A 20,593-nucleotide genomic window follows, 5' to 3' on the forward strand; every position below is an offset into this window, starting at 1 on the left:
CTGAGTGAGCTGGCAGAGAGGCATTCTCTCCAGCATTTGGAGCCTCTGAGGCTTAAACACACAGGCGAAGTTTCTCTAAGAATGCCCGGGGAACATGCATACAAGGAACATGTTAATCCTGGCGTTTAAAATACCCTTGGCCGGTCGCTCTCGGTGCCTGTCAGGGTAACGGTGTTTATTTTAGCTCATGGCACAAGTGTTGCATATGATCTGTTGATCTGTTAATGGAGGGAAATCTCCGGCCTTCCCGTTTTTAATGTCTCAGTTAATGTGTGTTTCTGTCTCTTCTGCTCTGTCTCTCTGCATATCTTCCTCTCCTTCCCACTCCCAAACCCTCCACCGTACATGTGCTTACATCACTCAGAGTGGGTAAACACAGCAGATCTCAAATCTGGACCCCTAAAGCCATGTTTTAGAGAATCCTTTATTGTTTGGAAATTGCACAGTGTTGACAGAGCAGAAGAGACTAAGGGCTGTTTCCTTCTCTATCTCATAACCAAAACCAAACAAAACCCTCACCCCACAGTGGGTAGTTTAGCATCATGGTGCGGTGGGGAGCAGGGCTAGTAAATACTTTCTGTGATGGGTCAGAGAGCTGACACAGTGTAAGCTTGGTGGGCATGCGGTGTGTCAGCTATTCAACATGGTCAGTGTTTCATGAAAGCAGCTATTGGCAATATGTCAACCGTGAGCAGAATTGTGTTCTAGCAAACTGTATGCACACTGTAAATTGAATTTCATGTTAAGTTTTACATGCTGTGAGAGTTGTTTTTTTCAACATTTAAAAATACAAAAAAAAAAAAAAGCTGGGTGTGGTAGTGCACACCTGTAATCCCAGTACTTGGGAAGCTGAAACGGGAAGATTGCAGATTTGAGACCAGTCTCGACGATTTAGCAAGACTCTTAGCAACGTAAGGAGATTAAAAAGGGCTGAAGGTATAGCTCAGAGGTAGAATGCCCCTAGTTTCAATCCCTAGTACTGCAATAAATACAAATACAGAATAAAAATCACAATGGCCACGCTTAGCCTGTCAGCCTTATAAAACAGTATTGGTTGTCAGAAAAGTACCTATGGAAAAGGGGGGGAGGTAAACTTAGAGAGGAGACGCCGGGTCAACACTGCCTCCGCCAGCTGATCATGGCAAATGCCATGGGCAGCAGGTCATTGAGATAGAGCAGGAGATAGATTTGGTCTTCATTCTGGGTTCCTGATAGAGAGCGGATAAAGTGCTTGGGGTTTCCTGAGTGATAGAATAAGGGGACCATCTCCTGTCATCTGTAAGTCCCTTTCAACTGTACCTGTGTTTAGGCTAGTGAGGGGACTCCCTGGGGCCTCTAAATAGCTTCAGATGGGACTGGTTGCCAAAGGAACCAATCATGTGATCAGAAGGTGAAACTTCAGGACCCCTGCTTCTGAGAAGGTAGGGTTTAGAGATTAGCCAGTGACTTTATTTGTTTTCCTGGTACTGGAGGTGGAACCCTGGGGCTTTTCTACCTCCAGGCTATACTCTCAGATCTATTTTATATTTTATTTGGAAACAGGGTCTCACTAAGTTGCTGAGAGCCTCACTAAGTAGCTGAGACTGACTTCAAACCTATGCGATCCTCCTGTCTCAGCCTCCCAAGTGCTGGGATCACAAGCATGTGCCACCACGCCTGGCTTAGCCAATGACTTTTTAAAGAAGTGTCATAGCCAGGTACAGAGTCATCCACCTATAATCCTAGTATTTGGGAGGCTAAACCAGGATCACAGATTCAAGGCCAGTGCACAATAACTCAAGACCCTGTTTTAAAAATTAAAAATACAGGCTCTCTGCTCCTCCCTGTTGGACAGACAGCTGCGTTTCTGGGACACCATGGTGAAGGTCGGAGTGAACGGATTTGGCCGTATGGGGCGCCTGGTCACCATGGCTGCTTTCAGCTCAGGCAAAGTGGATATTGTCGCCATCAATGATCCCTTCATCGATCTCAACTACATGGTCTGCGTGTTCCAGTATGATTCCAAGTGTGGCAAGTTCAGTGGCACCGTCCAGGCTGAGCACGGGAAGCTCGTGGTCAATGGGAGGCCCATCTCCATCTTCCAGGAGGGAGATCCCGCTCGCATCCCGTGGGGCAAGGCCGGGGCCGAGTACGTTGTAGAGTCCACTGGGGTCTTTACTACCATGGAGAAGGCCGGGGAGCACTTGAAGGGTGGCGCCAAGAGGGTCATCATCTCCGCCCTTTCTCCTGATGCCCCCATGTTTGTGATGGGTGTGAACCACGAGAAATACGATGGCTCCCTCAAGATCGTCAGCAACGCCTGCTGCACCACCAACTGCTTGGCCCCCCTGGCCAAGGTCATCCAGGACAACTTTGGCATACTGGAGGGACTCACGACCTCTGTCCATGCCATCACTGCCACTCAGAGGATGGTGGACGGCCCCTCTGGGAAACCTCAGTGTGGGGACCGTGGGGCTGCCCAGAACATCATCTCGGCATCCACCGGCACTGCCGAGGCCATGGGGAAGATCATCCCCCAGCTGGACGGGAAGCTCACTGGCGTGGCCTTCCATGTGCCTACGCGCAACGTGTCAGTCGTGGACCTCACCTGCCGCCTGGAGAAACCTGCCAAATACGACGACATCAAGAAGGTGGTGAAGCAGGCATCCCAGGGCCCCCTCAAGGGCATCCTAGGCTACAGGGAGGACCAGGCCGTCTCCTGCGACTTTAGCAGTAACACCCACTCTTCCGTCTTTGATGCTGGGGCTGGCATTGCCCTCAGCGACCACTTTGTCAAGCTCATTTCCTGGTATGACAATGAAATTGGCTATAGCCACAGGGTGGTGGACCTCATGGTCTACATGGCCTCCAAGGAGTAAGAGCCCCTGAACACCTACCCAGCAAGAACGCAAGAGGAAGAGAGAGGCCCTTCAGGGTTGGGGTGTCCCTACCTCAACAGAGTCCCCCAACACACTGAGAATCACCCTCCCAGTTTTCATCCCAGACTGTCTGAAGAAGGGGCAAGGGTTAGGAAGCCCCACTATCATGCACCATCAATAAAGTTCATTACATGCCCCTCCCCCCCAATATGTATACCTATATAAAGAGCTGGGGGCTGAGCTCAGAGGTAGAACTCCGCTGGGATCAATTCCTCAGGTCATTAAAAACATTGTTTTTGCCATGGGCCCTCTACTGAAACCCACGATCAACAGAATCTGAGAGCTTCCTGGCTGATGGAGGCATCTATGTGTTAGGGGGTGGTGGACCCCAACTCCAGGGAACAGAAGCTCCTGTGCTGGGGACTGTCTGGACCTCACCTTATATATCATCCAGCTGAACACTCATGGCCTTTATAATAAACTGCTAAGTACTTTCCTGAGTTCTAAGAGCTGTTCTAGCAAATCATTAAATTTGAGAAGGGAGTCCTGGGAATCCCTCCATTTTTTGCTATTCAGAAGGGTGGGAGGCCCTGTACTTGCAGGTGGCATCTGACATGGGGGTAGTTTTGTGGGTCTGAGCCCTTATCCTGTGAGGTCTGGGCTGACTTCGGGTGGTTAGTGTCAGAAATGGATCGAGTTATAGGATACCCCATTGGTGTTCAGGGATGGAGAGTCAGTTGGTGTGAGGAAAAACCTCATGTGGTTGGTACAAAAGTGTTAGAAAAAACACCTCAACTCCATTGATATGAGGGAAAATGGCACTTTATGTCTGTGGGAGTCCTCCAAACACCCATGGGGCCACTCCAGATGTGAGCAAGTTACCAGAGAAGCCCAGGGAGGATCTAGAGTCCTTGACCAGTATTCCTTGAAACTAAGCCATCCAAAACAAAGCTGGGTGTGGTGGTACATGCCTGTAATCCTAGTACTTGGGAGAGTCTTAGGAAAATGGCAGGTTCAAGGACCACCTCGGCAAGTAGTAAGATTCTCATCAACCTAGTGAGATCTTGTTTCAAAATAAAAATTAAAAAATAGGAGTGGAGGTGTAGCTCATGGTAGAATGCTCCTGGGTCCAATCCCTAGTACCAAAAAATAAAGTCTGAAAAACTGTCATCTACCAGAGGAGGCTAAGGGAACATGACAATTAACATAAGGAATCCTGGGGTATAAAGTGTGCTAGGCATGGTGGTACATACTTGTAATCCCAGTACTTGGGAAGCTGAGACAGGATTATAGGTTCAAGGCCAGCCTCAGCAACTTAGTGAGACCCTATTTCAAAATAAAAATAGGGCTGAGGGTGTTGCTCAAAGGTTGTATGCATCTGACTTTAACCTCTAGTACCAAAAAATAAAAGGTATTAGGGAAAATCTAGCAGCATCTGAATAAACACATGGAGTTTGACATGTCCACACTGGTTCCTTGGTTTTCTGGTTTGGGTTTTTTTGTTTTGTTTTGTTTTGTTTTTTGGGTTTTTTTTTTTTTTTTTTTTTTTTTGTGTGTGTGTGTGTGTGTGTGTGTGTGTGTGTGTGTGTGTGTGTGTGTGTGTGAGTGAGAGAGAGAGAGAGAGAGAGACAGACAGACAGACAGACAGACAGACAGACAGACAGACTGGGGATGGAACCCAGGGGCATTCTACCTTTGAGCTGCACACCAGGCCCTATCTTTTATTTTGAAACAGGGTCTTACTGTTGCAAAGGGTAGCTGAGCTGTCTGCGAACCTGGATCCTCCTGTCTCAGCCTCCCAAATGCTGGGATTACAAGCATGTGTCACCACGCCCGGCTGGTTCCTTAGAGTTTTGACAGATATACTGTGGTAATGTAAGATGTTGACCTTGAGGAGGTCTAGACTAGGAGAATAGGGGCATTCTGTACTACTTTGGGACTTTGTCATAAATCTGAAACTGTTCTAAATTTTTGAAAAGCTTTGTGTTCAGTGGTGCGGTGGGGCACTCCTGTAATCCTAGCTACTGCAGAGGCTGAGGCAGCGGAGGGCAAGTTCGAGGTCAGCAGGGCAATTTGGTGTGGCTCTCTCTCAAAACAAAAAGGGCTGGGGGAGGGGGTGCATCTCAAAGGTAGGATGCTCCTGGGTTCAATCCCTAGTAGTGTAGGGGGGAGGGGGATCTGTGATTTGGCAACTGATTAGGTGAGGAAAGCAAAGGAGAGATAAAGATTGTGTTTTGAGCCTGAATACCTTGAAATGTAGCCTTACCCATGAACATAAGTAATGTTTATGGGAGGCTTGAATAGGAAATAATGAACCTGGGGTACCAGGGACACATCCATGAATATGTACCCCTTAATACTTAGTGATAAAATAAAAATACCCAGAGAGGGCTTTGGGACTTCAGATGTTTTGTTTAAAAATGTTCTTCAGAATGAGGTGTGGCAGTACACACCTGTAATCTTAGTACCTGGGAGGTTGAGACAGGAGGATCACAGGTTTAAGACCAGCCTCAGCAACATAGTAAAACCCTCTGCAACTTAGTGAGAACCTGATTCAAAATAGGGCTGGAGGTGTCCCTGAGGTGGGATGTCCCTGGGTTCAATCCCTAGTACCATGCATAAAATTCTTCAGCCCTGTCACATTTGGCATTTAAATCCTAATTGGAGAATGAAAGATTAGCTGAATTAAATAATAAAATAGTTATTGGCCTTTGTATAAGTAGCTGAACTCCTGTTCGTGTGTGCATGCCTCTGTCAGGTGATTTTATCTTATTGTCATTGATACATTGCTTGGAGCAGCTCTAAGCCCCTCTTTATTTGCAGGAGGATTTAGTCGTGCCACCAAGTGGAACATTATTTATTTGACTCTGCAGCCAGAGCCAGCCTTTTTTCTTCAGCCAGAAGTACTAGTTGTGTTGACCCAAACTACACTGGAGAGCGGGTTTTATTTACTTCCGACAAACAGTAACGGCTCGGTTTGAGTCTTTTGTTATATTTTCTACTCAGGATTGCTTCAGAAGTACACACAGCCCTGTGCATTCAGTGTATATGATTTAAAAAAAATAATAAAACATGGACGAGACCCCATGCCAGCTGAGGTCATGAACAGGCAGCTCACAAAAGAAGAAACTCAGGTGGCAGTAAGTGTATAGAAAACTCAGCTTCCCCGACATCCAAAGCTGTATGATTAAGCTGGTGGCAATGGGATGATAAAGAGAGGAAAGCACACAGGATCCACCCAGGAGTGGTGCACGGGCAGAAGGTAGCTCGAGACTGTCTTTGGAGAGGGCAGCTTGAAATATGTCCTCCAAGCTTTAAAATAAAAATGCACTTGGCCTTTGTTCTAGTCATACCACTTCTAGGAGCCCATCTTAAGGAAATAATGGGCAGGTATATAAAGATATCTATAATAAACGATCCTTTAAGCATTATGTGGAACAATGAAGCCAGGCGTCGTGGCACACACCTGTAATCCCAGTACTTGTAAAGCTGAGACAGGAGGATTGCAAGTTCAAGGACAGCCTCCGCAACATAGGGAGACACTCAACCTAGCAAAACTGTCTCAAAACAATACAAAAAAAGGGCTGGGGATGTAGCTGGGTGGTAGAATGCTGCTAGTTCAATTCTCAGTAACACATGTACACACACACACACACACACACACACACACACACACACACACACGGTGAAACGCTGGCTGTATAATCTGACAACAGGCCCAGGTACGTCATGCATGGTGCCCCTGCAGGTCAACAGGGCCAGCGCAGACAGCTCTTGTATTCTGGGAAGCCAGGAGAAGCTGGGAAGGGGACCACCTTCTCCCAGTCATCCGGTGCACATTCTGGGAAACCTGCTGCTAACCATAAACAGCCTTTCTCTAGGTTCGCCTTCCCCAAGCAGCAGAACAGCAACCTTACTGCCATTTATTTTCTGCAAGTCACCTTCCAAACAAGAGTTTAAAAACATAATAAAAAGTAATCATCTCCAGTGTTAGAACATGGGTTGGCTTCAGTGTAGTAGATGTAGCTAATAGACTTTGTTATATTTGAAAAAATATAAAAATGAATTCATGTAGTATAGTTATTTTAAAAAGTATGTATTCACATATACTTCTAGAACATATGCTAAATTTTAAATACTTTTAAGCTGTAGATGCAAATAAAAATATTTAAAATCCAAATCAAAAGACAGTGTTAAAGTGTGAAATTCTGAATACCTAAGCTGTCCTTGTCCCCTAAGTTAATATTATTTGTAGAGCCTAAACCGTGTTCCCATGCTCCTTCTCCAAAATAACCTTGACTTTTTTTTTTTGGACTCAAGAAATCTTTGCCCCAGCCTCTCTAGTGGCTGGAATTACACACCTGTACCACCCAGGTCCAACGAATACATCCTGACTCTTAAATAAGTTATAATTTATCCTTAATTAAGAATTTATATCTTTTATTGAATAATAGTTATTATTTTGTTTTATTTTATCTGATGCTTACAGTAGTTGAAATATCCATGACCATGTTTAGCAAAAGCACTTTAAGCCAGGCATGGTGGTGCATGCCTGTAATCCCAGTGTTTGATGGAGAATTAAAGATTCGAGGTCATCAGCAATTTATCAAGGCCCTCAGCAACTTAGACCCTGTTTCAAATATTAAAAAAAGGCTGAAGATGTAGCTCAGAGGTAGAACGCCCTAGAGTTCAATACCCAGTACCTAATAATAATGCACTTTAAGAATATGGAGAAAAACAAAATTTGGAGAGGGAAAAATTTTATTTCATTCGTACCTTCTTCCCAAGTATATTTAAAGCTACCTAGGTCTTTCAATAAAATATATGCTAAGCATGGAAAAAGTGTTCACACACAGAAACAAGCAGCTGTACTGTTACACTGCCTCCAAGCTAGTAGTGATTTTTTTCTCCTTTTTTTTTTTTTTTTTTTTTTTTTGGTGGTACTGGGGATGAAACCCAGGGTCATTCCACCTCCGAGCTACATCGCTACATCCCCAGCCCTATTTTTAAACAGGGGCTCACTGAGTTGCAAAGGGTCTCACTAAGTAGTAGCTGAGGCTGTCAGCGAACCGTGATCCTCCTGTCTCAGCCTCCCAAATGCTGGGATTACAAGCGTGCACCACCACGCCCAGCTAGTGGTGATTTTCCTTTATTTTTATTTATTTTTTATAAATGGTAGTGGTGATTTTCAAAAGACAAAACACATTGCCAGAGACATCCAAGATCTCTGAATTAGAGACTCTGCCTTTAGCACTGAATGAGATGATTCAGAATTTTCCTTCTGAGGTCAAGAGAGCACCCATGTGGTCTTGGGGCAGGGGAGAAGATCTGCCAGCACCCCACAGGGTGGGCCCTTACCTCAGCACCTCCTGGGAGAGTCGTAGGAGAGAGGACGCCGAGGGAGAGGGAAGGTTTCGATGTCACTTGGCCTTTGCCAGGTGCTGAGCTTGGATGCTTGTTGTGTGCGGTCTGATCCAGTGAGCTTCGAGGATAACGTCATGTACAGAGAGGAGTTAGATCCAAATATTTCTAAATAAGTCCATCCTTTTCCTGATGTCGCTTTTACCATCTGCATCTCGTGGGCAGCCATCCCCAAATCTGTCATTTCCCAGTTTGTTGCTAATGATGCCAGATTTCCCCTCCCACCACTGCTGAGGATCCCGTCAGCCATGCTTAAGACACCTGCCACGGCCAGCGCGAGGAGAGCTTGAGGCTACGGACAAGTTCTGCTGGATGCCTTGGATCTCATAGCTGGAGCTGAGAACTTTCACTAATTTGTGTCTGTCTCCTTTTCAAGAGGACTTGGAGTGACAAAATGTTCTAACAGTACATGCTATGAGACATGCCATAGGGGGAGAAGCCTTAGGAACGGCACACACAAGGGCAGTATGTGCAGAAGACAGGAAGGAAAAAAGGCAGACGTTCTGCTGGGTGCAGGAAAGAGCCACAGGGCCGGGGAGGAAGGCTCGGGACAGCTGGACGTGGGAACGAAACACCTCGAGGTGCTTTATGGTTGTGAAAACAGATGACATGTGGGTGGCCACTTGACATTGTGGCTGAAGGTTTGTCTGAGTCTTTTCTGGCATTCCGAAGCTTGCTTTCTACATTAGGACAATTTCAGCCAAGGGACAGTTTCAAGATCTTTCTAGAAACTTGAGCCCAATTAAGCCCATGCTCGTTACTCCTGCCACGCTCAGCTAGACCAGAAACATCAACCTCTCTCATGCTGACTTTCTCTCTGTGTTCTTTTAACCCCTTCCAAACCCTCCCCATGTCCTTTGGGTCAAGTGCTCTGCAGACACATTCTATTGACAACGTCCCAAACAGGGGCTCAAGGCCCAACTCTGGCCCTCCGCCATGTGCACTTAACCCACACATCCCAATTTTATCACTACACAGCATCACTGGCAGGTGCTGAAAGTCAGCCGTCTCCTTTCTGCCAGAGTCTTCATTTCCTCGGACAAACTGCTGTTGACATCATTTCCACATTCTGAAGATGAAGATACAGGAGAAGTTTGTCCACAGATAACCTGCCTGGTACCCGAGAGCTAAGAATCATACCCAGGCGGCCTGTGCCCTTGACCTCTCTTTTCCTTTCTCTCGGGAGAGTTATTCCAACCATGAGCACTCCAGTTTTACCCATGGCTTCTCTTTGTTGGTGCTTTAATATCCGAACTGTGGTTTTCAGAAACACATTTATGTGCTGAAGTAGCGTAAAGATGGCCTTAAATTCTTTGTTACTCCTTCCGTTGGAATGTGAGCTCAAGTTCCACTGTTTGGATTTGGGTGACCTTAATGACTTGATTAACGGGCAGAAGGTGGGGAGGGGTGACAGTGCTTGACTTAGGAGGTAGAATATAAGAAGACTTGTGGCACCTACCTCAGCTTCTTTGAACACTGAGTCTTAGAACCCAGTTGTCACACTGTGAGGAAGCCCAAGGAGCCCCACAGGGAGGCCCAGGTAGACAGGAAATCGAGATGCTAGCTGACATCCCCAGATGGACTCCCAGCTCCAACCATGTGCATGGGCTGTTTAGGAAGTGAATCCTCCAGCCTCAGTTGAGTGCCCCTAGGTAATGCCACGTAGGGCAGAAATGAACTGCCCAAAGTGCAGAGTTTATGAGAAAAGTAAACTAGTATTGTTTAAAACCACTAAATTTTGGGTTAGATGCTATATGGTAGTAACTGGGACACCTGCCAACTTTGCTTGACCAATGTAAGTTAGAATCATAGGAGAGGTCAAAAGATACAAGATAGGAATTGCAGATTTCTTATAATATTAATGCTGTTACAGAAAGTTTCTTCTCACAAGGTCTTAATTCACACCATCCCTGAAAATCATCCCAGAAATTATTTTGCATACTCAAAAATGTTTTTCTCTGCCTTCACTAAAGCAAATTCCAGAGAGCACCTACTCTGGTAACAAATTCACTGACTAAATTGAAATCTTCTAAAGAAATAAACACATTTGCTGGTAGAACGTTAACAAAGTGCTATCAAAATGATTGTAGGGACTAAATCAATGTGGAATCAGATTCCTTATGAATCTGAGAGTCACTGGAAATCAGGAATGAGAATCACACAGTCAAAAGTCCCTCACATGAGATAAAAGAGCAGCAGGCTAACATCTAACATTTTGTGCTTGGGGCCTCTCGCTCACTGAAAACATTTGCCAAGCAAATCCAGCCGAGCACAATCACACAGAGTACATCCTACCAGCCCTGATGAGCCAAGTTGGATTTGTTTACCGCAAAGGGAAATCACAGGCTTGTGGCTCCTGTTTCTCATGAGCCTTTTCTATTATGTACTCTTCTTGCTCAGTATTTCCAGAAGAGAAGCGAGGAGGGGAAGAGAGGCCTTTGAATGCATGGCTTGTGGTGAAATGCCTATGAGAAACTTCACAGGGCCATGGCCAGTGAAGAAATATTTACCAGAAGGTCGATAGGTCTTTGAAATGTAAGGAAAGATGCTACGGTTTGAATGTGTGCCACACGCCCCAAAATGCATGCTGAAGCCTGATTCCTAGTGAGATAGTATTAGGCGGCAAGACCTGCAGTGGGTGATTAGGTCCTGAGGTCTCCACCCTTAGGAATGTCATCGGTGCCTTTATGAGAGGTCTGGTAGAGCTTAAGCACTACTTCGGCTACATGATGATGCAGCAAGAAGGTGCCATTTGCAAGAAAGCAGGCCCTCAGCAGACACCACATCTGCCAGCGCCTCCATATTGGGCTTTCAAGAACTATGTGAAATATATTTTTTTAGAAGCTACCCAGTCTATGGTGTTCTGTTATAGCAGCCTGAGTCAACTAAGAGAGCACAGTGTATGGTTAAGGGGGGGGGGCAGGTTTATAAAAAGCAGGTATCTTATCTATTTGTGAAGTAGATGGATGAACCAGAGATAGTGAGTTAGAGAAAGAGGGGTGAGGGGGCCTCTCTAGCCTGCGGCCTGTGTCTATGGTCTGGCCCATAGAGTGCAGAAACCCTGCACAGAGCTCGGGTGTATGGCGCCACAGGAACCTTCTCTGGGGTGTTGGTAACGGGCCCACCCCCGCAATACTTGGTCTTCCCAGATCTGAGAAATGGCTACCTCTCCATATGAGCCAGGCACTGAAATTGGTGTTGGTGCCTATGGGATGGTGTACAAGGCCCGGGATCCCACAGTGGCCACTTTGCTGCCCTCAAGAATGTGAGAGTCCCCAGTGGAGGAGGAGCTGGAGGGGGCCTTCCCATCAGCACGGTTCATGAAGTGGCCTTACTGAGGCGGCTGCATCCCACTGTTGTTTGGCTGACGGACGTCTGTGTCACTTCCCATGCTGACCGGGAGATCAAGGTGACCCTAGTGTTTGCATGTAGACCAAGACTTAAGGACCTACTTGGACAAGACACCGCACCAGGCTTGCTAACTGAGACCATCAAGGAACTGATGTGCCATTTTCTAAGAGGCCTCGATTTTCTTCATTCTAATTTCATCATCCGAGACCTGAAACCAGAGAACATTCTGGTGACAGGTGGTAGGGCAGTCAAGTTGTCTTACTTTGGCCTGGCCAGAATCTACAGCTCCCAGATGGCCCTTCTACCCGTGGTGGTTACACTCTGGTACCGTGCTCCTGAAGTCCTGCAGTCTACAGATACAACACCTGTGGATATGTGGAGCATTGGCTGCATCTTTGCAGAGATATTTTGTCAAAAGCCTCTCTTCTGCGGAAATTCTGAAGCAGACCAGTTGGGCAAAATCTTTGACCTGATCGGGCTGCCTCCTGAGGATGACTGGCCCCGAGGTATATCACTACCAGGAGGAGCCTTTGTCCCCAGAGGGCCCTGCCCGTTGCAGTCAGTGGTGCGGGAGATGGAGGAGTCTGGAGCAGAGCTGCTGCTGGAATTGCTGGTTTTGACCCACACAAGCGAATCTCTGCCTCCCGAGCCCTGCAGCACCCTTACCTGCGCAAGGAAGATGATCTGGAGTGAGCAGTGGCGTGACTGCCACAGAAGGGAGAGAAGCTGCCATTTCCCTCCTTCTGAACATGTGAGTGGAGAGAACCCCACAGAGAAGGCACCTTTGGCCCTCCTCTCTGAAGCTGAAGACTTTTTCAACTTTTCACAGAAAATATCTTGCTGCCTTAATGACCTTCTTTACCTCCCTCCTTTTGAGGCTTATCCTTCTCCTATCTCTGCATTTCTTTACACTAAGGGGTATGTCCCCTCTCCTCCCCCCTACTTTGATATTACGGTCCTTTGGGTCCTTTTTTTTATACAGGAAACCAAAACACAACAACAACAACAACAATAACAAAAAGAGAAGTGTTTTATCTGGGTGTGGTGGCAAATGCCTGTAATTCCAGTACTGAGGAGGCTGAGACAGGAGGATCACTAATTTTGAGGCCAGCCTCAGCAACTAAGCAAGACCCTGTGGGGTTTTTTTGTTTGTTTTTTTTCGGGTCTGGGGATGGAACCCAGGGGCATGCAACCTCAGAGCTATACCCCCTGCCCTATTTTTTTCTTCTTTATTTTGAAACCGGGTCTCACTGAGTTGCAGAGGGCCTCACTAAATAGCTGAGGCTGTCCGCGAACCGTGATCCTCCGGTCTCCGCCTCCTGAATGCTGGGATTACAAGCGTGACCACCACGCCCGACTACAAGACCCTGTTTCTAAATAAATAAATAAAAAAAGGCTGGGGCTGCAGTTCAGAGGCAGAATGCTTCTGGATTCACTTACCAGTATAAGAGAGAAAAATAAAATAAGAAAAAGGGAGAGGGTCAATGGAGGGAGAAAGGAAGAGAAAAAGAGGTATTTTTAGCAATGTCAAAGGATCTCTGTTAGACCATGGTTACTGCTCAGCTCTTCAGCTCTGACATGAAAGTAGCCACAGACTACCCATAAATGATTAGACACAATTATTTGCCAACAAGATTTTATTTATGGACATTACAAATTGAATTTCAAGCCAGGAGTGATGGTGCATGCTTATAGTCCCAGTACTTTGAAGGCTGAGACAAGATCATGGGTTCACAGCCAGCCTCAGCTACTTAGGTCATCAGCAACTTAACGAGACCCTGTTTCAAAAATAAAGAATAAGCCGGGCGTGGTGCGCACGCTTGTAATTACCGTGCTTGGGAGGCGGAGACAGGAAGATCGCGCAGCTTCGAAGCCAGCAGCGCTGGTTTAAGAGACCCTTTTTCCAAAAATAAAAAAAGTATAAAATAGGTCTGGGAGTGTGTAGCCTGGAGGTAGAAGGGTTTCCAGGAATCCCAGTACCACCAAAAAAAAAAAAAAAAAAGAAGAAGAAGAAAAATAGGGCTGGGGGTATAGCTTAGAGATAGAATGCCAGAAACTTCTCCAAATGCACTTACAAAAAGTAATTTATAACTGTCTACCTGGTAGAGCTAGCCATCTGTTAAACAGCTGGAGTCAAGAACATTCCAATATACACAAATTCCAAGAAATGTGACAAACTGAATTTCTAGTCCCGCCTCCCCATTTCCCAGGCACACCTAAGGAGGGCATTACGCAGAGTGTCTCCTACCTGTCCTTTTTCTTTCTTTTTCTTTTTCTTTTTTTTTTTTTGCAGTACTGGGGATTGAACTCAGGGGCATTCTACCTCTGAGCTACACCCCCATCCAAATTTATTCTTTATTTGAAACAGGGTCTTACTAAGTTGTGGTCCTTGCTAAGTAACGGAGGCTGGCTACAAACCCGTGATCCTCCTGTCTCAGTCTCCCAAGTACTGGGATTACAAGTATGCAAGTATGCACCACCATGTCCGGCAAGCCATACCTCTTTAAAAAAAAAAAGAAAATCTCAGTCTACTTGTTTATAAAACAAGCACAGTATTGAATCCTTCTTAGAAATAAGTGAGGCATCTACTAGTTAGTCTATATGGTTTTTGAGATTTCTCATGAAAATTAGAAGTCTTAATCATTGTATTAGTAGATATAATCTCTTAAATTATATACAAATGCTTCTATCTTTATATTGTTGACTCCGTGGCATTTGATGGACTGTTCCACATTAGAGATTCACTTCAGAGGTGAACGTGTTGATTTGAAAGATCATGGGGGCTTTTCTCTGTATCTTTGCATGTTAGATGGTGTCAGACATACTGACCAGGGGGATAATTGATGCAGCTCCTACTAAGAATCAACTGCATAAAGTTATTGCTGTGGTTTGTGTACCACAGCTGAAACTTAGAATTAAATTACTAAAATAAAAATCGAGCATTCAAAGACCTTGTCATCTCACATATCTACCAAGTACTTTTAGGTTTGTTCAGTACGTTGGTCGCCATGTGGAACAAGTAAGACTCTCACACATTACTGGTGGGACTATAAATTGGTCCAGCTTTTGTTGTTGTTATACTGGGGATGGAACCTGGAACCCAGGGGCATCCTACCTTTGAGATACACCCCAAGTCCTATTTTTTATTCTTTATTTTGAAACAGGGTCTCACTGAGTTGCAAGAGGCCTCACTAAGTAGCTGGGGCTGTCTGAGAACTAGGATCCTCCTGTCCCAGCCTCCCAAATGCTGGGATTACAAGTGTGCACCACGACATCCGGCTGTGGTCCAGCCGTTTTTAAAAACTGGCAGTTTCCACAGTTTCTACTGAAATGAAATAAACACCCACCTTATGAATAGAAATTTTATTACAAATTGAGTATTCTTTATCCAAAATGCTTGGGACCAAATGCAAAGAATAATCTTTATAAACATCTACCCTATGAATAGTAATTCTACTACAGATTGAGTGAGGATTCTTTATCCAAAATGCTTGGAACCAAATGAAAAGAATTATCTTTAAAAATGCTTGGGCCTAGAAGTGAAATATTTGCATATACATAATGAGACATCTTGGGAATGGGATTCAATTCTATAGAGAAAGTTTTTATATGCTATTTATTTTATTTTATTTTATTGCTATACTGAGGATGGAACCCAGGGGCATTCTACCTCTGAGCTATGCCTCCAGCCCTATTTTCTTTTTCTTATTTTGAAACAGGGTCTCACTGAGTTGCCAAGGGCCTAAGTAGCTGAGGCTGTCGATGAACTGTGATCCTCCTGTCTCAGCCTCCCAAAATGCTGGGATTACAAGCGTGCTCCCCCATGCCTGGCTTCATACATACTTTATACACATAGCCTCAATATAATTTTGTACACTAATTTTACTGAGCCTGTGTTTTGGCTACAGCTTGTCATATGAGGTCAAGTGTGGAATTTTCCACTTGTGCTATCATGTTGGCACCCAAAAGATTTTGGGATTGGGGCTTTTTAGCTTTGGAATTTGGGAATCGCAGATGTTCAACTTGAACTAGGTATGAGCTTGAGAAAGAAGTGCATTTCCCCCAAAAATATATGCACAAAGGTACATATTGCAGTCTCATGCCTAATAACACCAAACTAATAATCCAAATAGTTATCAACAGGGAAGTGGATAAAAAATGTGAAACATTCATACAGTGATCGTTTATAGTAATGGCAAAATGGACTAATTCTAAAAAGAGATTAATTACTTAGGTACGTTGAGTGAAAGAAATTAGATACAAAAGGAGTAACTCTATGAAGTTCAGAACAAAGTAAAATTAGTGAGTGGTCATGGGAAGAAGTTTTTCTGTTTGTTTGTTTGTTTGTTTGTTTGTTTGTTTTGGTGGTACTGGGGTTCCTGGAAACCCTTCTCCGGGCTACACTCCCAGACCTATTTTATGTATTTTTTTATTTGGAAACAGGGTCCTCCTGTCTCCGCCTCCCAAGCGCAGGGATTACAAGTGTACACCACCACACCTGGCTTATGGGAATAAGTTTTAAAAAACAAAAACAAATTTACCCCTGGTTCCAGGGTGAGGTGAGGAGTATTGATTTGGAAAAGTCAAAACACAAAATGAAAAGCTTGTTGATGATTGAATACACATGGATATAGTATTTATGGAGAATTAGGTAATGTGTGTAGAGAACCTTAGGATATGTGTTCCTTTTGGACCTAGCAATGTCCTATAGAAATGTCCCACTGAGGATATATGTATTTATCCAGAAGTATGTTTATTTTATTTTAATACTCTTTGTAATATCGAGCATTTAGAAAAAAACCCATGTTCAATTTAGAGAGCTGGTAATTCTGCACTTGATCTTAGCCAAAAGGCCGAGAAGCAATAGAGAGCTGGTAATTCTGGAATAACATGCAACTATTTAAAAAGTGATGTAGGAGGGCTGTGTATTTCTATATAGATATAAAGCCTCCAGACAACTGTATGGCATTTGTTTTTGTAGTGCTGGTGATCACACTGAGGGCTTTGTGTATGCTAGGCAAGTGTTCTACTACTGAATAATACCCCCAGCCACAAAAATAAATACTCTTGGTTGACTCAAAAAGTGATTTTCATTATGATGAAGGTATTTGAAATATGTCCATTGAGCCAGGCATTGTGGCGCACGCTTGTAATCCCAGTGCTTGGGAGGCTGAGACAGGAGAATCACACAGGTTCGAAGCCAGCCTCAGCTACTTCGTGAGGCTCTCAGAAACCTAGTGAGACCCTGATTCCAAATAAAGTACAAAATAGGTCTGGGAGAGTAGCCCAGAAGTCGAAAAGCCCCTGGGTTTCACCCCCAGTAACACACACACACACACACACACACACACACACACACAGAGAGAGAGAAATATGTCCATCAATGGTACTCAAAATATGATAAATAGCTCTAAGTGGTGGCTCATGCTTGTAATCCCAGTGCTTGGGAGGCTGAGACAGGAGGATTGCACAGGTTCGAAGCCAGCCTCAGCTAGTTAGAGAAGCTCTCAACAACTTAGTGAGACCCCGTTTTTAAATAAAATATAAAATAGTTATGGGAGTATACCCTCGGTACCACCAAGAAAAAATATGATAAATATTAGTAGATACCCAATTATCATATTTATACCCCTGGAAGCAAAATCCGTAGGTCCCACATTCCCTCCTGGAAAGTGTGTTTATTCTCATATTCTTTGGTGCAGCCTTAAGTGTGTATCTGATTCAGAGTCAACAAATGTCTGAGGCTTGAAATGGCAATTTTTCTTTTTCATGTTGCTGGTTAAAGAAATTCTCCTCTAGCCAGATGTGGTTGCACACACTTGTAATCCCAGCATTTGTGAGGCTGAGGTGGAAGGATCGTGGTTTGAGGACAGCCTCAGCTAATATTTAGTGAGGCCCTGTGCAACTCAGACCCTGTTTCAAAATAGAGAATAAAAAATTGGGCTGGGGTATAGCTCGGAGGTAGAATGCCCCTGGGTTCTATCCCTAGTACTGCAAAAAACAAAACAAAACAAAAAAACTACTTAGTGAGGCCCTGTTTAAAAAAATAAAATAAAATAAAATAGGGCAGGGGTGTAGCTCAGAAGTTGAATGCCCCTGGGTTCCATCCCCAGACCCACACACACAAAAAAATTCTCCTCCTCTAAGAGGGGATGAGAGTGACTGAGTGCTAAACAGAAAGACCAATGAGAAGAAATCTTCTGGATGAAGCTGAGGCCTGAACAGGTGCCTGTAATAACATTCTACTCTGTGTTTAGTTACCATTATGTGCCCTTTAAACATCTCCTCTGCACACAAACCCGCTCGCAGACATTTCAACTTTCTAAAATTTAATAATATCTCTTATGAAAATACCATCATATGCTAATGAGTTGTCATGGGCCAATATTATTCAAACTGGGAGCCATACTTCCAAAGATGACATATAAAGTTTGATCAGTAGGTACAACTGTTATATGAGAAATAAATTTTAAAATGTATTTGTCTCTCTTTTGACCAAAGGAAAAATCAAGTCAGTAACCTCAGTAGATACTTTGGTTGGAACACCATATATATATATATATATATATATATATATATATATATATATATATATATATATGAGTTTGTACTGTCATTTCTGAGCAGTTTTTAACTGAAGTTAATCAGAGATCTTTGGAGATGGATAATTTTTTTCATTGGGAAAGTGTGGAGTCATCTTATTCTCAATGCTGCCTTGTATTGAGCTTTTTTAATTTTTATTTATTTATTTATTTTGCTTCTCAATGCCTTGATTTCTGCATTTTAAAAATGGAAATAAGAATGCCACAATCTCTTAGTGGTATTAGAAGAATTAAAAAGCACCTGGCCAGGTATGTGGTGCACGCTTGTAATCCGAATACTTGGGCGATTGAGACAGGAGGATTGCAGGTTGAGGCTAGTTTTAGCAATTTAGCAAGGCCCTCTGCAACTTATGAGACCCTGTTTCAAAATAAAAAATAAAATAGGACTGAGGGTATAGCTCAGATGTAGAATATCCCTGACTTCAATCCCCAGTACAACACACACATGCACATAAAATAGTGTCTGACACATGGTAAGTGGTCAATAAATCATAATTGTATATACACGTACAAATAAATCACCTAAATATTGCCCTGTATATGTATGAATCATTATCTTAGGTCTTACCTTCTACCTAGCGCCATTTTCAAGACATATTAGGTACCACTGGTTCTTCCTGAACTCTCCTTTTTTGGTTTGTAACATATGGCAAAAAATATATATATATATTTTTGTCGCTGACTAATATTGTACTTATCCAGGACACACTAACCTGGGGTTTCAATAGAAATTTTACTAGTAAAATTAAACGTGATGGTAGCAGGTTTAACCCTTTCCAACGCTCTCCTTTTCATTTTTATTTAAGTAGATTTTGTGATGCCCGGTCTGTCTCATTCATTTATTCATTCATTTATTGCACAAATATTGGTGAACATCGATCCTAAATTGGAGATTCAGTGCAATGATAGGGCCCGCCTCAGCAAGAAGTGTCCCGTCTTCTTCGTGGGGATTATTTTGTTGTTGTTTTATTTTGTTTTGTGGTTCTAGTGATTGAACCCAGGGGCATTCTACCTTTGAGTTACGCCCCAGCCCTGTTTTATTTCTTTTGAAACAAGGTCTTACTAAATTTCAGAGGATCTCACAAGTTGCTGAGGCTGCCCTCAAACCCCTGCGATCCTCCTGTATCAGCCTCCCAAGTACTGAGATTACAAGTGTGTGCCACCACACCCGGCTGTTGTGGAGATTATATTCTGTGGAGGGTGTCTTTTCTTGGGCTGCCCCACTAAGCAAGCCCCAGCCGCGTCCCCCATTGCTGTGAGCTAGTCCTAGGGGCTGCTCCGGAGGCACAGCTCCTACCTGAGCAGTGGCTACTCGCCTGCCTTATGCGTCTCCGTGACCTTGCTGACCTTCTAGAAAGGTCAGCAGTTACAGTCCACGGGGACGGAAATCTTCTTTCCAGGAACTCCTTTAAAATGAATATATTGTTGCCCAGCGTCTTGGCTGAAAGACTTGTGGAAAAGGTCTCATAAACAAATAGAAGGTTATCTGAGGCTTGTCCACATGATTTACCAGCGTCCTTCCACACGACAAAGATGCAAAAGGGAAACCAGGGAAATGTGTCAGGCACGATTAGCAGGGACCAGAGACCTCTGCCCGGGAGGGTGGGGCGTGCTGGTCTGGGATCTCTTGGGTTCTTGAAACAGCAAGGACTATGCAAAGATAAAAAGCAAAAATAAACACTAAAACTGTAAATGAAGAATGAGCACAAAGAGGGGAAATCCTTCTATGGAAATAAGCTTTCCTCCAAAGAAGAACAGCAAGAACCTGTTTAAAATAAAAACAAAAACAAATTTAAAAAAAAGAGCCCTGTCAGCCTGGAGTGATAAATGGAGACCGACCGGAGTGTGCATGCGCCCCGCCTCCTGGGTCTGTGTTTCTCTGCTAAAATGCAATGGTTTTAAGTAAAAAGTAGCCCTTGGCAGCTCAGGGATTGCCGTCATAACCCACGCTGACTCCATTGCAGGGTGTGGACAAATAGCACACGGGAAGATGGGTTCAGGCTGGGTTACGCAGAGGGCAGGGGCGTGCAGGAAAATGAGCAGGCAGAGGCAGCTGGACCGGGACATTACTCTGCCGTATTACTCATTCAATCCGGCATCCACCGAGGCCCCCATTTGCCCGCACCGCTTGGGGCTTGCATGGAAACTGCTGCCACCCTGGGGACCATGTCGCAGGTCAGGAAGGAGGCCGTCCTGTCTCAAGGAAGCCTTTCTGTCACCAGAGCTCACAGCGATTGTTTTGGAATCTCTATTGTGTTTCTATTTTGTTCTTGTTTTCATTTTTTTTTTAATCATGGCTAAGACCTGTAATCCAGTTATAGGATGCCTCTTCCTTCATCTCTGGGAGCTGCTTTGGGCCCA

At 44.3% G+C, this 20,593-nt stretch overlaps 1 protein-coding gene and 1 pseudogene across 2 annotated transcripts; both read left to right on the forward strand.

Annotated features, from left to right (window-relative positions):
* Positions 1–1,856: 1,856 nt before the first annotated feature.
* LOC308270088 (glyceraldehyde-3-phosphate dehydrogenase-like) lies at positions 1,857–2,858 on the forward strand (the record flags this gene model as incomplete). Its single annotated transcript, XM_080705795.1, has 1 exon — positions 1,857–2,858. One exon carries the CDS (start codon positions 1,857–1,859, stop codon positions 2,856–2,858), a length of 1,002 nt encoding a protein of 333 aa, XP_080561921.1.
* An 8,566-nt stretch (positions 2,859–11,424) lies between these two features.
* On the forward strand, positions 11,425–12,323 carry LOC308269757 (cyclin-dependent kinase 4-like; annotated as a pseudogene). The gene has a single exon. The product of its transcript is annotated as a cyclin-dependent kinase 4-like (transcript).
* Positions 12,324–20,593: the final 8,270 nt, after the last annotated feature.

The sequence above is a fragment of the Muscardinus avellanarius genome (assembly GCF_963383645.1).
Source record: "Muscardinus avellanarius genome assembly, chromosome: 11".
Lineage (NCBI taxonomy): Eukaryota > Metazoa > Chordata > Mammalia > Rodentia > Gliridae > Muscardinus > Muscardinus avellanarius.